The sequence below is a fragment of the Manduca sexta genome, chromosome 4 (assembly GCF_014839805.1).
Source record: "Manduca sexta isolate Smith_Timp_Sample1 chromosome 4, JHU_Msex_v1.0, whole genome shotgun sequence".
Lineage (NCBI taxonomy): Eukaryota > Metazoa > Arthropoda > Insecta > Lepidoptera > Sphingidae > Manduca > Manduca sexta.
This window is the reverse complement of record NC_051118.1, coordinates 9,248,708-9,267,204: the sequence shown is the minus strand read 5'-3', so window position 1 is coordinate 9,267,204 and position 18,497 is coordinate 9,248,708. Positions and strand designations below refer to the sequence as shown.

At 40.2% G+C, this 18,497-nt stretch overlaps 1 protein-coding gene across 1 annotated transcript in view; it reads left to right on the top strand.

Annotated features, from left to right (window-relative positions):
- LOC115445299 overlaps window positions 1-18,497 on the top strand; it is a 192,793-nt gene that overhangs the window by 120,664 nt on the left and 53,632 nt on the right. The window contains exons 8-18 of the mRNA XM_037442192.1: window positions 538-874; window positions 1,107-1,221; window positions 1,794-1,940; window positions 3,785-4,033; window positions 4,765-4,871; window positions 5,277-5,395; window positions 5,954-6,042; window positions 6,455-6,572; window positions 7,185-7,282; window positions 7,746-7,887; window positions 8,273-8,411. Coding sequence (XP_037298089.1) covers window positions 538-874; window positions 1,107-1,221; window positions 1,794-1,940; window positions 3,785-4,033; window positions 4,765-4,871; window positions 5,277-5,395; window positions 5,954-6,042; window positions 6,455-6,572; window positions 7,185-7,282; window positions 7,746-7,887; window positions 8,273-8,411 — 1,660 coding nt within the window. The remainder of the gene's footprint in view (window positions 1-537; window positions 875-1,106; window positions 1,222-1,793; window positions 1,941-3,784; window positions 4,034-4,764; window positions 4,872-5,276; window positions 5,396-5,953; window positions 6,043-6,454; window positions 6,573-7,184; window positions 7,283-7,745; window positions 7,888-8,272; window positions 8,412-18,497) is intronic.

Sequence of the window (18,497 nt, the reverse complement as noted above, 5' to 3'; positions counted from 1 at the left end):
TGACTTGTGTATTGATGTAAATATTATTTAATTTATTATGTATTCGATTGGATATTGATCTGTATAATTTTTTATGACGATGACTTGCACGGAATAGTTTTATTTTAGTGCTCAGGACATGATGAATCCATCGCTAAATATGCGTAGGTTGGAAGCGCTATCTCTTTCCTACGCGCGTATTGTAATGCTTGTGACGTCACAGAGTGCGTTATGTATACTTTATCTGTTAATTGACATTTATCTAACATCTTTTCTGTTACATTTAAAAAGCTTATAAGTTGGTAATTTTGATATAATGGGTGTCAACCTAGCGCCAAGTCTGTCGCCATATAAGGAATAAACTTTAGCTACGGTAGTATTAGCCCGGTCTAATACTGAGAAAAAAAAACAATATCACTGCCCGATCCGGTATTCGAACCCGGGAGGGTTCGAAAACCCATATACCTATTAATTTGAGGTCCTCCTCACGCAATACTACTACGTCGCCAAGACAATAATAACTTTAGCTTTATTTAAATGAAAACTGTTTGTTTGCAGATGCGCGGCGTGCCGTCCAACGAGCGCGTGTACACGCTGCGCACGCGGCCGCCGTCGCTGCTGCCGCCGTCGCCGCTGAGCCTGGCCAGCTCCGGCGACAAGTCCCTCGCGGCGCACACGTCGCCGTCGCTGGAGCGGCTGGAGCGGCTGGAGCGCCCGTCGAGCCAGCCGCCCGCGCCCGCCACCGCCACCTTCGTGTGCTACGTGTGCGGCGTCAGCGCGGCCAGCTCGCAGCTCCGGCTCGTCTACTGCTGCCCCAATCCCGAACGGGAGCCTTATTACCCGTTCATTACCACGTTGAAGCCACATATCGACGCCAGCCCAATTAGTCCACAGGGTGAGTTATGTTGGTTTTATAAATTGTTTGTTTTCATCCAGCTTACGTCCAGATGTACCTATATTTAGAGCGGCTTATCCTTCTAAGTAAAATATGGATTTCAGAATATCTATTCATTATCAAATGATATCTTTTATGTAAAATTGCGTTGTTTGACACCTTTTGAGATGGGGTAATGTTTCCTATTAACATGGGGTAATTGATCAGTATTGTTTTACATATTGTTTCGCAGGCATGGTGCAGATATGCGCCGCGTGCTACAAGAGCATCCCGCACAAGTACCCCGCGTACGGCGAGAACGGCGAACCCAACGCCCACCACAACAACTCACATACCAACAATATTAGGTATGTAGCATTAATTTTATATTAATTACGAGGTGTTACTCGTGTAAGTTTTAAGTTTCTAAATCACAATGGTTTTGCATAGCGCCATCTCTATGCCTCAGTGTTAACTACTTATGTACGGAATTATAACTATTGCCCCCGGGGAAAATTCCTGAATAAAAAGTAGGCTATATATTAGTCTCAGACATGGAGTATCTGTGTGCAAATTCGTTCATCGGTGACTGCCAAATTAACAATTGCGTAAATGATGATATTTTAACAAGTAAGATTTTTGTTATTGAACTGAATGATGAAAGGAGTAAGCAGTTTGTATGTAGGTAACCGCCATGACTGTCCACAAACATCATACACAACGAATTACACTCACGGCTCACAAGAGGCGGTGGCGCTAGTTACCTTACTGCATTAAATGTGTTGTCAATGTCAGAAATGCACTCATTAACATAATCATTTTGAAAATTACTAGGAATATTAGAATTCCCGATTTTAGAATAAATCTGTCTGGAATGCCCCATTCATTTTCTCTATACAATGCAGAAAAATTATAAAAATAATCAAACTATACATTGCAGGTTTAAGCCATACGATATAAAATCAAGTTCGAGTCAGTCCAAGAGGCCGCCAAATGCGCTATCGAGCAGTCCTCACGGGCAGGCGGCGTCCGGCGAGAACGGCATGGGACTGTACAGGTACAACTGCGCACCATCGTCGCGGCTGGGGTAAGGAATGGTACACGGCCGTTGTGCACGTATCGACGTTATGTTGGGCTCATACGTAGGCGATGTAGGTCATTGGGGTAACGTGATGTTTCTAGGCGATGTAGTTCATGTTGGGGTAACTAGATGTCATTGTTTTGCACGGGCACGAGTGATATCACTGATGATAAAAGTAGAGTCTAGATAAAATGTCGACTGACGAGGGATGATTACCCCTTACCAGTCGACATACATGCCGTCCTGTTTGATACCGGGTATACACAGGCCGATCACGAAACGCAACACGCTTACATGGGTCACTATAGCAGGTTGTAATACCTTGTGTACGGTGGTCATTATCCGGGTGAATTCGAATATCTTAATGTGTCGAGAGCTAGGGGGTAGTCTATCGTATTGGGGTAAATTATCGCGTGGGCCCATTAGGGTTGTGATATGGTAAATAATAATTGATACGTAGTTAATGTGGATATAAGATCATTTATCTCGTTGGGGTAGATTATGAGTGTAAAGGAAAGGGATAGAGAACTTGATGATTTCTAGGTAGATTTGTTTTTGTTATTAAAATTCAAACTCTAGCTAGATAATTATACATCATGGTCTTTGTTGAATAAATTGGGGTAGGATAGGGCGAAGTAATCTGATGGTAGTGAGTAAAAAACTGTTATCTATTAGATTTTTTTGCAAATTATATTTTAATAAAAAAAAATCCGTTTTTATGAGCATGTTTATTTAATTTGCGTTATTTGGAATGAAAATTATCTTTAATTGGTAGTGTGTTGGAGATCGTAATGTTCTCATCTGATGGTGATGGAAGTAGTTAGATTTATTGCAGCATGAATTTAGCATGTGTTTTGAAATATGTTATTTTTTATCCCAATTATAATGTTTTGATTATTTTTTTATTTATCTTTTGTGAAATGTTTGTTTACGTAAAAACATAATGCAATAGAATTACTTCTTTTAAATTTTTAATCAAATTATTATAAGAGATAGTGTCTGTTATAATTTGTAATTTATAAATAAAGTAGTATTTTATAAGTCATACATTTAAGTCATATTACAATACGCTAATGTATCCATTTAGTGTTTTTTGGCTTTTGTGGATTTTGATGGTAAAAACCACCGTAGATACTTGAACATTGAACAGTGTGGTCAAATATTTTATTTAATTCTAATATTGCCCTGCAGCTTTGCACAAATGCTTAATTAGTAATCTATAAATTTAATTAGTTTTTTAAACTATAAAGCTTTCATGAAAAGTGGAGGCCATACTCTAAGTACCTATTTGAAGACAAAAATTTGAACACAAAACAAATTTCTAGTCGTTTCTTTTTAGATACGACTGTTGTTATTCAATTAGAGTGGGAACATTTGTTAATAACAATAGGATATTTTACTATATTCGATTTTTTGACATATATTGTAATAGAAAATAATAAAAATGCCGTTTTGTAAAATCGGCAATAAAAATGGATAAAAAATGAGGCAGCAATTTATATTCCAAATATTAAAATGTGTGCGGTATTGTGTATAGCGCTCCATCTCTTTCTCTCACGCGCATAGTATGCCTGGTGACGTCAATAGATATCATTAGGTTCTTTTTCGTATTTCTACGTTAAATCTTTTTCTAATTGATTTTAAATCTTTATATTATGTAGTTGATTTTGTACTGAATTTCAGAAGTACTTTTAGTGACCGATTTTTTTAAAAAATATTATTGATAAATTAGTAAAATAGCCTATTGTTTTGACAATAATTGGAGATAATGTTCCGTTAGCGAGTCGGGCGTGTGGTGTCCATGACGTGAGTATGAGAGTGCAGCGTGTGAGGTGCGTGCGTGTGCGCAGGTGCTACGTGTGCGCGGGGCTGTTCCCGCAGCAGTCGATGGAGTGGCTGTCGACGTCGGCGGAGTACATGAACTCGCACGCGATGCACTTCCCGTGCCTGGCGGGCGGCGGCGGCGGTGGTGCGGGCGGCGCGGGCGGCGCGGGCGCGGCGCGCGGCGGGCGCGTGCTGGCGTGCTCGCGCTGCGTGCGGCACCTGGCGCGCCAGTGGGAGCTCATGGACGCCGAGCGCGTGCCGCTCGAGCACCGCAGGTAGCGACAACCACGGAACCGCTGGGGCACTGCCGGCTTACAGTGCCACTCATGATTGTGATTGCTCGAGAGACTGATGCGTCAGGCACGTGTTAGTCTCTCGACCAATCACAATATAACGATACAGAATTTTATCGTGTTTTTTTTTTCATATTCCATGCACATTGTAGCGGCACAGTATGCTTGTGGCGCTCAAAAAAAGTATGTCATGTGATCGTTATTGATCGACTGACTTACATCAATTTCCTAACCAATCACAGTCGAGCAACACAGATTTTTGTGTAGTGTTTCTTATGTCACATTGTAAAGGCATTGTGACACATTAAGTGTATATCAAAATTCACATAATTAATAGAATTAATTCACCTGTAAAAAGGTTAGTTAGGTTGGACGTTCCATTAGCACAATAACTGAATTCACCATTGAGACTAGACACAGTGTAGTCATTTCAATAAAATGAATAAACATTTTTAAAAAAATTGTTTATATAGTATTCTAAAATACTAATTTTAGTTCGCGGTTTCGTCCACGTGAAAAAATTTTCCGAAATGTAAGTCCCGCTTTATATTTTGCCAAATAAAAAATAGCATATTGCACTCAAGAATAATATAGCTACCTATTAGTAAAAAAAAAAACAAAATTGGTTTAAAAATTCCTGTAATTAGGACGTTTATACAAACACACTCTTCAGCTTTGTAATATAGTACTAATAATTGTAACATTGTGTGCAGATATAACATTCCGTCGCCGCTGCCGTCCAACTCGTCGATGAACGGCGAGCGCGTCATCCCCACGCCGCCCTCCACCACCTCCGACAGGACCGTCGCCAGCAATAGCGGTCAGTACACACTATACAGAGACATTTGAATAAAAATATACTCAAATCAAATCAAAAACATCCTCCCTTTTGAAGTCGCATTATGCAGGGATATTTTGATATTGATTACTAAATGAAAATAATGATTTCTTAAGTTTACGCCAATGTTAGATTAAAATTAAACTATTTTTCGGATTTTATTGCTGTTTTTATATTATAATTTTCTTGCGACGTTTTGAACAGTTTGCTGCCTTCGTGCTCGCAGGGAAGACCATCCGTGACCATGACCAATAAAACCGCGATAACATCCGAAAATTAGTTTAATTTTAAATGAAAATACCCTTAAATCAAATTAAAATCCTCGTCCCGTTTAATATACTAGCGACATAGTATAACTAGTGTAATAACGTGTGCGGTGTGTTGCAGCGTGCACGTCGATCTACTGCTTCCTGTGCGGGCTGCACTCCGACCTGACGCTGGCGCGCGTGCTGTACGGACAGCCGCAGGGCAACGCGCCCTACTTCCCCTGTCTGCTCACGCACCAGGTCCGGCGCCTACTGCTGCTACAAGGGCTCTTTATGCCCCTGAGACTAAGCTGTCACGACTCTAAACCTTGCCTGGCCAGGGCCTATGCCCCTGAGACTAATAAAACATTCCTATGTCCTTATTGCTAGTGTAAAAATGGCGATAGTCTACTTGGGAGTGGAATGAATTACTGAGACGAATGTCGGCAGGTTAAAAATTCAAGGGCACGTTGACTTTTCTAAAGTTGTGTGTGTGTGCTTTAACGGTGAAGGAAAATATCGTGAAGAAATCTGCATACTTGAAAAGTTCTCTATAAGAATTTAGGGATCCTGTGTTAGACCAGCATGGTGGACTAAGACCTAATCTTTCTCAGTAGCAGAGGAGGCCCATGTCAAGCAGTGGGACAGTATATAATACAGGGCTGATATTATTATATATGCATATTACTACAAGTTTCTTAATTTATAAATTTTAAAAACTTGCTAAATCTAGTAGACTATATTATCACGTTTAACATTCTGGGGTCGGCATGTAATAATTTAAATATTTTGTAATAAACCTAATTCTTTATATCACAGAGTCATCCAAACGCAGAGCAGTTGCGTGAGAACGGCTCAGCTCTAGTCTGCACATTCTGCTACCACTCATTATTAAGCCAATGGAGGAGGTATGACAACGTTAACAAAACTACAGCAGAAACCGGTTATATCGACCATTGATTATAACAACGCGTCGGTTATAACGATTAAGTAGCAAGGTCCCTGCAACTAAATATATACAAATAAAATATCATTCATAACAACGCACGGATATAGCCTTCAGGTTTGGTGATCCCTTCAATGTCGTAATCGGTTTTCACTGTACAAGTTCCAGGGCCATTTTTTGTATATTCGATTTCAACAGGCCGGCATAGTTGTGTCTACTGCCGAGTGGTAATCATCTCTCGTCAGTCGACACTCTATTGGCCCCCACTCCACTTACAATTTTGTGCAGTGGGTTTACTTAGCCGCGCACGTATAAAGTGCCGTGTAGTGGTGTAGTGGTGTAGTGGTGTGTGAGTGGTCCGGATGCGTGTGCAGGTACGAGGCGGCGGGCGGCTGCCCGGCGGAGCGGCGGCTGTACAACACGCACGACTACCACTGCCACCTCTGCGGCATCAAGACCTACCGCAAGCGCGTCCGCGCGCTGCCGCTCAAGGTACACTCACTACTCACTAATTACTCACTACTCACTACTCACTATTCACTACTCACTAACTACTCACTATTCACTAACCACTCACTAAATACTCACTACTCACTCTCTACTGCATAACTTCTTGAAATTTATTTTGTTTACCGCCCACTCTAAAATCAATTGTTTTTCAACATAATATTAGCATCATACAACTCCACACACTTTAAAACACTTTGCTATTAAATAACTTAATACTACTTGTAGTTAATATTCTTTTGGACATCACACACATTCATTTATTATTCAAAATGGATTTCCAAATACAGTATGGTCGCTCACGGTCGGCTTGAAGTTAGTCACAAATGTCGTCAAAGGGGTCGTCCATTAATCACGTGATGTTTTTTAATTACCTTTAAACCTCCCTCACCCCCTCTTCTGTTTGATATTTAGTAATTTTATATCCGAACCCCTCCCTTCCTTCCGAGCCTCACGTAGTTAACGGATGATCCCAAAGTCGTTACTGGGGGCATAAGGTGGCAAAAGATGCGGAAAGCGAATGTTGTGACTAACTTCAAACCAAGACAAAGGTCGTAGTGTATAGGCTGTGTTTTTACTGTGTATTGTTTGTTGCAGGAATTCCCATTTTTAGTGCAAAGGCGGACTGAAAATTCTTTACTATTAGAGAACGGCGACTATGCCGTCGTTTGTTTAGACTGCTATGAGAGTTTAAGGTGAGAACTGGTTTATTGTTAACTACCTTATGCTCGCGGCTTCGCGAGTGTGGATTGGTATTTTTGAGATAAAAGTCCCGCAATACATTTTCCCGGGATAAAAAGTCGCCTATGTCTTTCCCAGGGTCTTAAACAGTTTCCATGCCAAATTTCATCGATAGTTTTTGAGTTTATTGCGTTGAGACAGACAGACATGGCGGGGGACTTTGTTTTTTATAAATGTGTGATTTATATGAAAGTATTTGAATTTGTACAAAAAGAAGGAAGTAATTTTGTTTTGACTATGGTCAATGCACAAAGTTACTAGTTACTTACAATGCCACCACATCCATATATTCGTTGGCTATTTTTATATATTTTTTTCACTGTCTTCGACGGACAGACAAGTTAGTAGCCCACCTGATGGTTATTGGCAATGCCAAGGCCCGTCAGCATAGTATTGCAAGTGCAGTGTTGTGCGCAGGACGCAGGCGCAGGACTACGAGCGGCGCGGCGTGCCCGTCGACAAGCGCGAGTACAACTGGCTGCAGCAGCCGCCGCCGCCCGAGGACAGCGCCGACGTCACCATCGCCAGGCTGCCCTCCGGCGACCGCTCCGACAAGCTGGTGAGCACACCGCGTGCCACACACGTGAGGAGTAACACTACAGTACAGTTCAATTCTAACTTCTCGACGGTTGTGAAGTTAGCCGCGAACACAAGTCTGCGCAGTACAGTCAACTGACTTAAGAATTTATATTTATTAATTTACCATTCGACCATTGTCCATTATTAATTCAACCAATTTACATATAAATTATTAATTAAAAATCTGTAAAATTTACGATGAAAAATGAAAATGAATAATGTGACATCGTTCGTGTTCATGTGGGGTGCTAGTGTGTGAGCGCAGAAATTAGTAGGAGTTCGCGTGCGGACTGTAAGTGGTAGAGATCACACTATACATGGTGGCCTAGTGAGGGTGTATATAACGTGTGTGTGTGTGCGTGCAGATCCCGCAGTCGCTGGTGCTGCAGCGCGGCTCGTCGAAGCGCAACAGCCCGAAGCAGCCCGCGCACGCGCCCGCGCCCGCGCCCGCGCTCGCCGACCGTCGCCTCGCCGCCGCCAAACTCGACAAGACTGGCGACCAAGGTCAGTCGCCACGCACAAACTGTACTATGGGGACGCATAGTGTCGCCAATGTTATAGCTTTCTTAAGCTTTGTTTATCTGATAGACAATTGACGTAAAATTATATCTCAATATTAACCAATCACAGCGCCCTATCCAATACAAAGGCTGTTATGCCGTAAGGAATGAGAAATAGACTTATAATCACAACATTGCTACGACGTATTTAGTTAAGTAACATTTGTATCTACCGGTCTGAATATTGTGGTTATTAATATAGATATGTGAATTATTAGCAAAAAATTGTGGTTGACTTTCATGTTATATTTAACGTATATAAAGAGTCAAAGTTGTATCTTAATAATATAAACATTTCTTTATTATGGAATATGACTTTATGTGTAGGAGCATGGCGAATATTTCTTTACAGGAACTATTGAGAGTTTATGGAAACTATTTATTGTGATATGTGCTTATTGCCTAAACAAAAAAGTGTATATTACCATGCACTCGATCAAAAAAAAAAAATTTAGCTCCTATAATATTGTGACTAATAAAAAGTAATCATTACTACATAGGTGTCCAAACAAATTGACCCCTAGACAACATTAAAAAACATAATTATCTACTCAAATCGTAAGCAAGATCTCCCCATATATAAATATACACGTGTACACAACACGCAAGCGTTTTCTCCAAACACGAACACAACCCTCCAATATATATATACATATACATATCGAAGCGGGTCGAACTGCGTTTAAATAAAATATGAACGCTCACGCCGACGGGTAACCACCTGTGGATGTGCGCCGAGTGTCCTCCCTACACAGGGGTGATCATAGACTAAATTAGTGGTTAGAATGGACTAGTGGATTAGATGTGTTTGATTATGCCTAATAGCGTTGTGTCTCTGGAAGACAGTTGTTTATTGACGATGAACGTGGGTTTTGTTACAAAATGTTGCTGTTATTGACTTCTAATATTTGTGAGACGTCTGTTGTTTGTTGTCTTCTGGTAGTGGATTTTGGCTGTAGTATGTTTTGCATAAACGTGGGAATTACCTACGTAAGTATAGTTCACGAATATTAGATACACTTCTCATTAGTAGGGATACCGAAAGCCCCTCGGGATTGATGATTTTGTGTCAAATTTGACTCTTCACTTTTTGTTTTGTTTGAAGGACGAGACGAGCTTGCCATTCGCCTGGTGGTAAGTGATACGACAGCCCATAAACAATAGAAACACCATCTAACATCTAGAATTATAAAATATTGTTTGGTATTCCACTGCGCTCGCCATCCTGAGACATGAAATGTCTTGTCATGTCCAGTAGTTACACTGGCTACAATGTAAAAGTTAGAGAATATTTCCCCAATAATACGAACAATTTTGCGAATTTTATCGATTATGCACCAGGAAACTTTAGGTAAAATTCAATCGGCCATCTCACTAGCACGCTGTCCTATCTACACTCACGCTCTTTGGCCTTCCCGTACCCGTGGGTGGTAATGCGATATCGTCTTGAGTGCAGAGGGTACACTTGAGTCGCCGGCCGCGACCCCACTCCGCCTTCCGCGTCTCACCCCCCACCTTCAGGGTTGCCAAGCGTGTTTTATATTAGGTTTATTTTCGTATTTTATACGTTTAAATCGTAGTAGTGTGAGTTTTTGTATGATCGAGTTATATTAATATAATGTTTGTATTTTAGTGTTTGAGTAGAGTTTGGATATTTCGCTACAGCGGTTCTATTGTTGATAATCTAGATACCTCATACACACGTAATGTACCATATTAGTGGCCAGGATTACGTGTCTATTTCGGTTTAAAAAGACAATATTTTTGTTAAACAGATAAAAATGTATTTATTTTTATTACTTTTACTTATAAATGTGATTGTTGAAATGTCTTTTAGAATTAAATGCAGTAATCTTTAAACGTATTTGGATGTAATTTGCCATACGGATAGGCCGTGTCCCGACTTTATATCTCGACTAGCTTTTTCTCGCGGCTCCGCCCGCGTTATAAAGTTTTTCAGGCTAAAGTTTTCCGTTATAAAAATAGTAGTTTCCCGGGAGCTTATGTTCTTCCCAGGGTCTCAAACTGTCTCCATACCAAATTTCATCTTAATACGTTAGGTAGTTTTTGAGTTTAACACGTTAAGGCAGACAGATGCAGCGGGGGACTTTGTTATATTATTTAGAACTTTTTAAGTGAAACAATCCCGTCATACATCATTGTTGCATAACTTTAACCGTTTACGCAGCGCAGGCAACGGAAGCTCTCAAAACTCATAATTTTCCCCGTTTTTGCAACATGTTTCATTACTGCTCCGCTCCTATTGGTCATAGCATGATGATATATAGCCTATATATAGCACTCCAGGAACAAAGGGCTATCCAACACAAAAGATTTTTTCAGTTCAAACCGGTAGTTCCTGAGATTAGCCATTACTGCTCCGCTCCTATTGGTCATAGCGTGATGATATATAGCTTATAGCGGTCCACAAATAAAGGGCTATCCAACACAAAACGAATTTTTCAGTTGAAACCGGTAGTTCCTGAGATTAGCCATTACTGCTCCGCTCCTATTGGTCATAGCGTGATGATATATAGCTTATAGCGGTCCACAAATAAAGGGCTATCCAACACAAAACGAATTTTTCAGTTGAAACCGGTAGTTCCTGAGATTAGCCATTACTGCTCCGCTCCTATTGAATATAGCGTGATGATATATAGCCTATAGCTCTCCACGAACAAAGGGCTATCCAACGCAAAAATATTTTTTCAGTTTGGATCGGTAGTTCCTGAGATTAGCCATTACTGCTCCGCTCCTATTGGTCATAGCGTGATGATATATAGCTTATAGCGGTCCACAAATAAAGGGCTATCCAACACAAAACGAATTTTTCAGTTTGGACCGGTAGTTCCTGAGATTAGCCATTACTGCCCTGCTCCTATTGGGTATAGCGTGATGATATATAGCCTATATAGCACTCCACGAACAAAGGGCTATCCAACGCCAAAAGAATTTTTCAGTTTGGACCGGTAGTTCCTGAGATTAGCCATTACTGCCCCGCTCCTATTGGGTATAGCGTGATGATATATAGCCTATAGCACTCCACGAATAAAGGGCTATCCAACGCAAAAAGAATTTTTCAGTTTGGACCGGTAGTTCCTGAGATTAGCCATTACTGCCCCGCTCCTATTGGGTATAGCGTGATGATATATAGCCTATAGCACTCCACGAACAAAGGGCTATCCAACGCAAAAAGAATTTTTCAGTTTGGACCGGTAGTTCCTGAGATTAGCGCGTTCAAACAAACAAACAAACAAACAAACAAACAAACAAACTCTTCAGCTTTATATAATAGTATAGATAGTATGCTCCCGTGGGAAATATTTTAACTCTAATCTGTGTTTTAAATAGATGGTGCTGGTTTCGTGCAGAATGTGGTATGGGTCTTCACAGTGATAGATTTTTATAACGGGAAAGGCTTCGGGCAATGCCGCGAACTACATTTAGTTTTCTAATCTGTGTAAGTTGGCGCTTATGATTTTTTTTAAAAGAAATATGAAAGTAACATAAATCCTTAATGTGACTTAAAATAAAACGCCCTCGCGATTGTCGCGTATTTTAATAGCAGTCTCGCGCGGCTGAACGGTAGTCAACAACTTCCCTCCCTCCCCCACCTTCCCTAAGCGACGGCTGGACGGTATGGCTATCGTGTTGGGGCTTAGCGCGTGTAGCTGATGATGTATATGATGTAGTTATTAGCTATGTGTGTTGTGATTATTGGGAAATATTGTTTGTGATGTTAACTAATATTTGAATGAGTTTTGAGGTTATTTATCATGTACTAGGCGTTACTGCTTCCCAGCGTGAGAAGCATTTACCGCTACAAAACGGCTTAAATCACTGTAGCGATACATTGCGTTAGGGGTACGATGCTAGCGCCATCTATTTCAAAAATAATATTAGAGTGCAAATACTTCCTACTGGAGCAAATTCCCAGGATAAATGTAGCCTATGTGTTAATCCAAGATATGGTCCAACTGTGTACCAAATTTCGTTCAAATCTGTATTCTTGTTTCTGCGTTTACCTGTAACAAACATATAAACATTTTAACAAACTTTCGCATTTATGATATTAGTGAGATAAGATTTACGGGCGTAGTGTCTTGAAGATGGATCGGTTTTATGCGCAGTGTCTACCCTTACAAACGGACCTACTATACTTTGCACAAAACATAGCATTAACAAAACCCACACAAAATTATGTCTAACCTGGCATTCGAACCTAACATCACCTGGTCCATTGCCCCTTCAGTGCCCCTCAAGGGATTTTTATATGCTGTCGTATCAAGGTGCGTGTGATAAAAAAAAAACCATTTTATGGCCAACTTATTTAGTATCTACCTTTATCAAAATCCATACGAACATTGCATGAAGAGTTTGCTTATATCTCAAAATGTTCATTCGAATTTGTTACGTTTGTAAAAAGTTTGTGTACATAAGGGTGATATTGGCGTGTCCATGTTATGACGTATATAACGTTTGCACACAGTACGTACGTACGATAGGAAGTCGGGGATAACATAACATATTGGTATTTCGCATAGATTGTTTTGCGGTCAGTGTAAAGTACAAGCGGAAGCGGGTAGGCATATAATTGGTGAGATGGCGCTTGAGTCAAGTTATATTGGATAGAATAAATTTGTAAAATACTGTATACTTCATGTGTAAAACTGTGAAAGTTACATTTTCTCAGAAAATGTGTCTACAACGCATTATAATTTAATCGTGTACCATAAGGTAAACCTTAAATCTTAGTTACGTTATCTTATTTTGTATTACAATATTTCACTTAAACTTATAGGTATACGTTTTCATTTGCAATGACCCACTCGGAAAAAATCGGTAGCATCTTAGGAAAGAAAAGTCGTTTCCTTTTTGCATATCGCGTGAAATGATGATCAAATAATTGTAAATAACTAATATTTTGATCATAGGATCCAAATATTAAATCCATCGATTTGCAATCTCCTATATAATTCCCAATCGCTGTTTCCCGTGTCTCGGGCCGTCGCCACATATCGAAAGCGCCATGACGCGCAGCATCCCTCGCTTTTGATGTATCTGCCGTTCGAACGGCTTTGTGTCTGCATCTGCCGCTGTACTGATTTGATTACACATATACTATAAATACCTTTACCATTATATGATTGTTAGTTACGTATTTATCGATCAGAATGGTTTTGTATAAATTGTTGTTTAAATATGAAAACGGTGAAGGGAAACATCGTGAGGAAACCTGCACATCTGAGAAGATCTCTATAGGAATTTCAAAGGTGTGTGAAGTCTACCAATCCGCACTGGGCCAGCGTGGTGGACTAAGGCCTAATCCCTCTCAGTAGTAGAGGAGGCCCGCGCTCAGCAGTGGGCAAGTATATAATACAGGGCTGATATTATTATTATTATTTAAATATGAAAATGGGGTATATTTCGTACTCATACTTCGTAATCGACTTACATTGTCATAATGGCTCATTAACACTCGCCTCGTTTCTCGCCTCGGGGCTCGTATCGTGTTCATCTTGCAGTTCGCGTGATTCGAGATTCTGTTTACACACTCGCGGTTGGCTCATTTGTTCCAGGCGAGCGCGGCGATTCGCGAGCGCATTGTTTACTCTCTCGTCTCGTGATTCGTCTCGCGACTCGTCTCGTCTTTCGCACGAGTGTAAATGAGCAATAAGCAATAGAAATGCCGCCTTCGGTTTAATGAGGTAGCGTTGGCGCACAACTTTTACTTTTGTAAGCTACTTGTGTATAAGTCGGTAATTGTTTCCATTAATGGTTAAGACAAATGTCGTGATACTTATGTACTTCCATATTAACTTCGAGTGTATGCTAAATGTATATCAACCTATGCTACCCCTTCCATACTCTGTAAAAAAGGCCTAACCTTAGTCTATATTTCTTACATTACTTTGATGAGCAAATAAAGTAGGAACAATGTTCTTGAATTTTAATTCTAAACATGATATAAAATCATGTGGTATGCCATTGCTATGTGGCGGCTTTTGTGTCTATTTATATAGAATATTAGACGACTATCCGTAAGAACAAGTATCGTAGTCCATTACGTGCAGTTATAGATATGTTCCGCTCTCGCTTACAACTCGCGCCCTGCCCCACTTGTGGTAAGTGACGCGGCAGACAGCCTCCCCTCTGCCACGTGTGCGCTGTTCAGTTGGGTGGACGGATACAAGTTGTAGAGTTTACATTATATCTTTGATTTTGTTGCCGGTTGGAACAATATTAGTGTAGCACTCGAATAATGCAACGCTCGGTGAAATATTATACAGTGTGTTGTCAATTCTACATAACAATAGGTTGATGAAGATAAAAACAACCTGTCATGGAAGGTATCTAGACGGTACAGTCGGGCAATGCAGTGTACATTCCCAAACTCTTTTTAAGTGACAATAATGCTCTATTTTACTAATATTTCTTTATTAAATTTACGTATTTAAAATTTAACATAGAAAGCACAATCAAAATCTGGTAAACAATCAACAACGCAAGCCTTTGAAATCCGATGGAAGAGTTGGATGACAAAACAGGGAAATGAGACACAATAGAGCCTGGAGCCTTTAAGAGTAGAGTGAACAGGTTTCTTTTGGATGGGCGTGTACCACCTTGGTCTTCATCTACACTTTCCATCAGGTGAGATGGAAGACAAACGCCTATTCCATTGCAACTATATAAAAAAAAAATCTTGTGATGTCATCATTAAATCATGACAGAATTTAGTGTTCTATCTTTACGCTACACGTCCACTCTTCGACGTTGCTATATTTAAAATGTAAATTGCTACCACGTTTCCAAATAAATAAAATAGTTCGTTTAAAAAGGATGCTCTTTTTCGTACTAAGTACTATATTGTATAAAATAATTTATAATTTCATGGTAATATTATTTTATTGGTATTAAATTTCACTGTCTACCAAACCGCATTAGTTGCTTAAAGGTTTTGTCCGCAGCTTCATCTTTATAGTAGTGGTCGCTCCTATCGTCTCCTTTTCCGGGATAAAAATAAGATATTTATGTTATATTTTAGACATGCGCTTCACCGCTACGTCTTATGCCTTACGCCCGGACTACAGAGTGCACACAAGTTCCCCCCGTGCCGATTGATCCGCGGCGCCGCGCGCTTTGTGTCTGTCGCCATTGTACGCTACACACCGTTGCTAATAATAGACGCTTTATTTCCAGTACAATTTGTTGGGTAATTATCGGTATAGGCGGGTAGTATTTATATTTGTATATAATATCGTATCATAGTGAGGTTTTGATTTGTCAGTGTTAGTTAAATTGACTCTTTAGTATCAATGATGTCATACTGTAATTTTTTCGTTATCTCATAGAAAAGGAAGTAAACGAGCAAGTAAGTTACCTGATGGTAAAAGTAATGATTGCCAATATTATGAGCATTACACGAAGTTATCATGACTAACATGTTTTTTATAGAAATAGATTAACACAGTAATTTAACAAGAAAACGCTTTATCTCATGGCTTGGGCGTAGTAAGTAGACAATAAACCGCTTACTCTCGTGACTTGGACACACAGGAAGTGCTTACTGTAAGCATCGCGTCGCCCGCCCTGTGACCGGGTTGATCCGCGTCGCTTTGTGTGCGATGCGTGTTCACTTTGATTACAACATTAACATGTTAGTTATGTTGGGTTATTGATATTAGTTGGCATGTCGGGCTTGTGAGAATCTGTTCGGTACGTAATATGTATGCTGTCTATTTCTGATAGTGTATGTAATTATTATAGGCCATGGTCCATATTATCTTCTTACTTATATCGTGGAAAAAGTTTGTGCCAATGAAAAGATGTTTGTTAGAGGTAAATGTAGAAAGAGTTATACGTTTTTTTCCATAAAATTTGGCAAAAGGGTTGGCCATATCTTGGATAAATGTATAAGCTACTTTTTATCTCGGAATTTATGGGAAATAAAAGATTTTTTTTTTAAATAGATGGTGCTGGTATCGTACAGATTGTGTTATGAACCGGTACAGTGTTTTAAGGAATTTTATAGCTGGTAAGGTTTATTACTCGGGCGAAGTCGCGGGCAATGTCGATTATAATAAGAGCTATATTTTTTCTGCGAAAAGTGCAGCGGAAACGTTTTTTTGTACGATTAATGCGGCCTGATCTAAAAGCCAAAGTTGGAAAATAATAATCGTCACTCAATACGATTGTTCTCCACCAATACAGAAATTCCTACACCAAAAGCCCGAGAACATTATATAACAATTATAATTCACTCAACAATCTATTGTCATAACAAAACTCAGTATAAACGTAGCTCAGATACGGTTACAAAATTAGCGTCGCTCCAACAACGAGCGGCACAATAGGGAGGCGAGCGGAGGCGCCTCTCTAGTCGACAACGCGTCAAAGCCCGGATTATTGGAAAGCCATTTGCGGCATTACGGAGCTGCCGAGATGCGGGGTCGGGGTGGCGGTTACGGTGACGGCGGGTAGCGTAGCGGAGCGGGCAATGATATGCTGATTGGGTTGCATGTAGTTTTTACTTGTAGATAAATGTTTGGTTACGATTTTATTCAATGTGTTTTTATTGTAAACTATCAATATTAACGGACCTTTTGGCATGTATGTGACGCTTTAAAATTCTATAACACTCACTAACAGAACTGCAAAGTATACATCTACGTTTCCCGCTCGCAGTATGACCGCACAGCGATCTTTTTTCGTCCAACTGAGTTACAAACGAGAGACGTATCGGTGTGACGAGCGCTTGTTTTGTGAACGCGCTGTGTTCGTTGTACCGCGAGCATTACACCGGGATACCGTTAATTGGTACTGCGGGATTTAAATGGGAGGCAGTTAATTGTTTTTATTTGAGACTTAGAGTATACGTCTTATTGTTACTTTGTGATGGAAATTGGAAGTAATAACAAAAAATAATATTGTTGTATTTGGATACAAGTGTTTTACAGCACAATGAGAAAAGAAAATATTTCCTTCGTCTTTTATTTAAATGGAACAGAAAGACATCGCTTCAACCAATACAACTACCCATTGTATTGCATCAATGATCACCTCAAAACATACCATTCACGTTTGAAAATCTAACCATTTGTTAGACACGAACTAGAAGCTAATTAGGTCCACACAAAAGTCACTTGTCTGCACTCAAAAATCGTCCAAGGCTCGGTCTCAACGACACCTCGCTGCATATTCACAACACTATAGTTAGCTGACGCGACAAGCTCCCCCCCACTACACCCCCAACATGACGCCCTCACCCCCGCCATCGCGCTCTTGAGCGACAAAGGCGGTGCTCGCGTCGAGTGCCTCTACAATGGTGGCCTCTCGCAGCCCGGGTATAGGAATGATTGTTGGATAGGGTTTTGAAGGTTTGATTGGTAAATTATGTTTGGTAGCGTGGTAATTTAAAAGTAGAATGATTTTAATATCAGTACATGTGAAGGCATGTCCCTGCTTTTTGTTATACCTTGTTTTTTTTTTCTAGAAAGTAATAAATAAATAAGTATATGGCATTCGAACTTTTTCCTATTCAAAAAGGAAAAAAAAACTAAAATGTAGAGTAAGTCGCCTGATTGCAAGTGATCATGACCATCAACACCCATTGTGTTGCTAAATTATAATATTATTAACAAATAAATTTCATATACTTTGGACAGATGAGCTCTCATACTGCACACTACAAAATATTATGACAAACAAAAACCGACACATTAAACGAATAACACTCCCGATCAAAGCGCAGTGAAAGTCAAGCGAAAACAAGCCATCAAAGCGACGTCAAAGGCAGACACAATGCACACAAAAGCGCCGATCGCCGATCGCCATTACATAAATTCATCAAACGCGATGCCAGACGGATGTATAAAAATAAATGTATGACTGTGCGTCTGGCTGCGAGGCTGTTAATAAAGAGAGGCGGAGGAGAGGGGCGGGTCTGTGGACTGACGAGGGGGGTGTGATCGGATACCGCGGTGGGCGACAATATGCGCAGGGCTTGCGGTTTTGGATGTTGCAGTTTTGA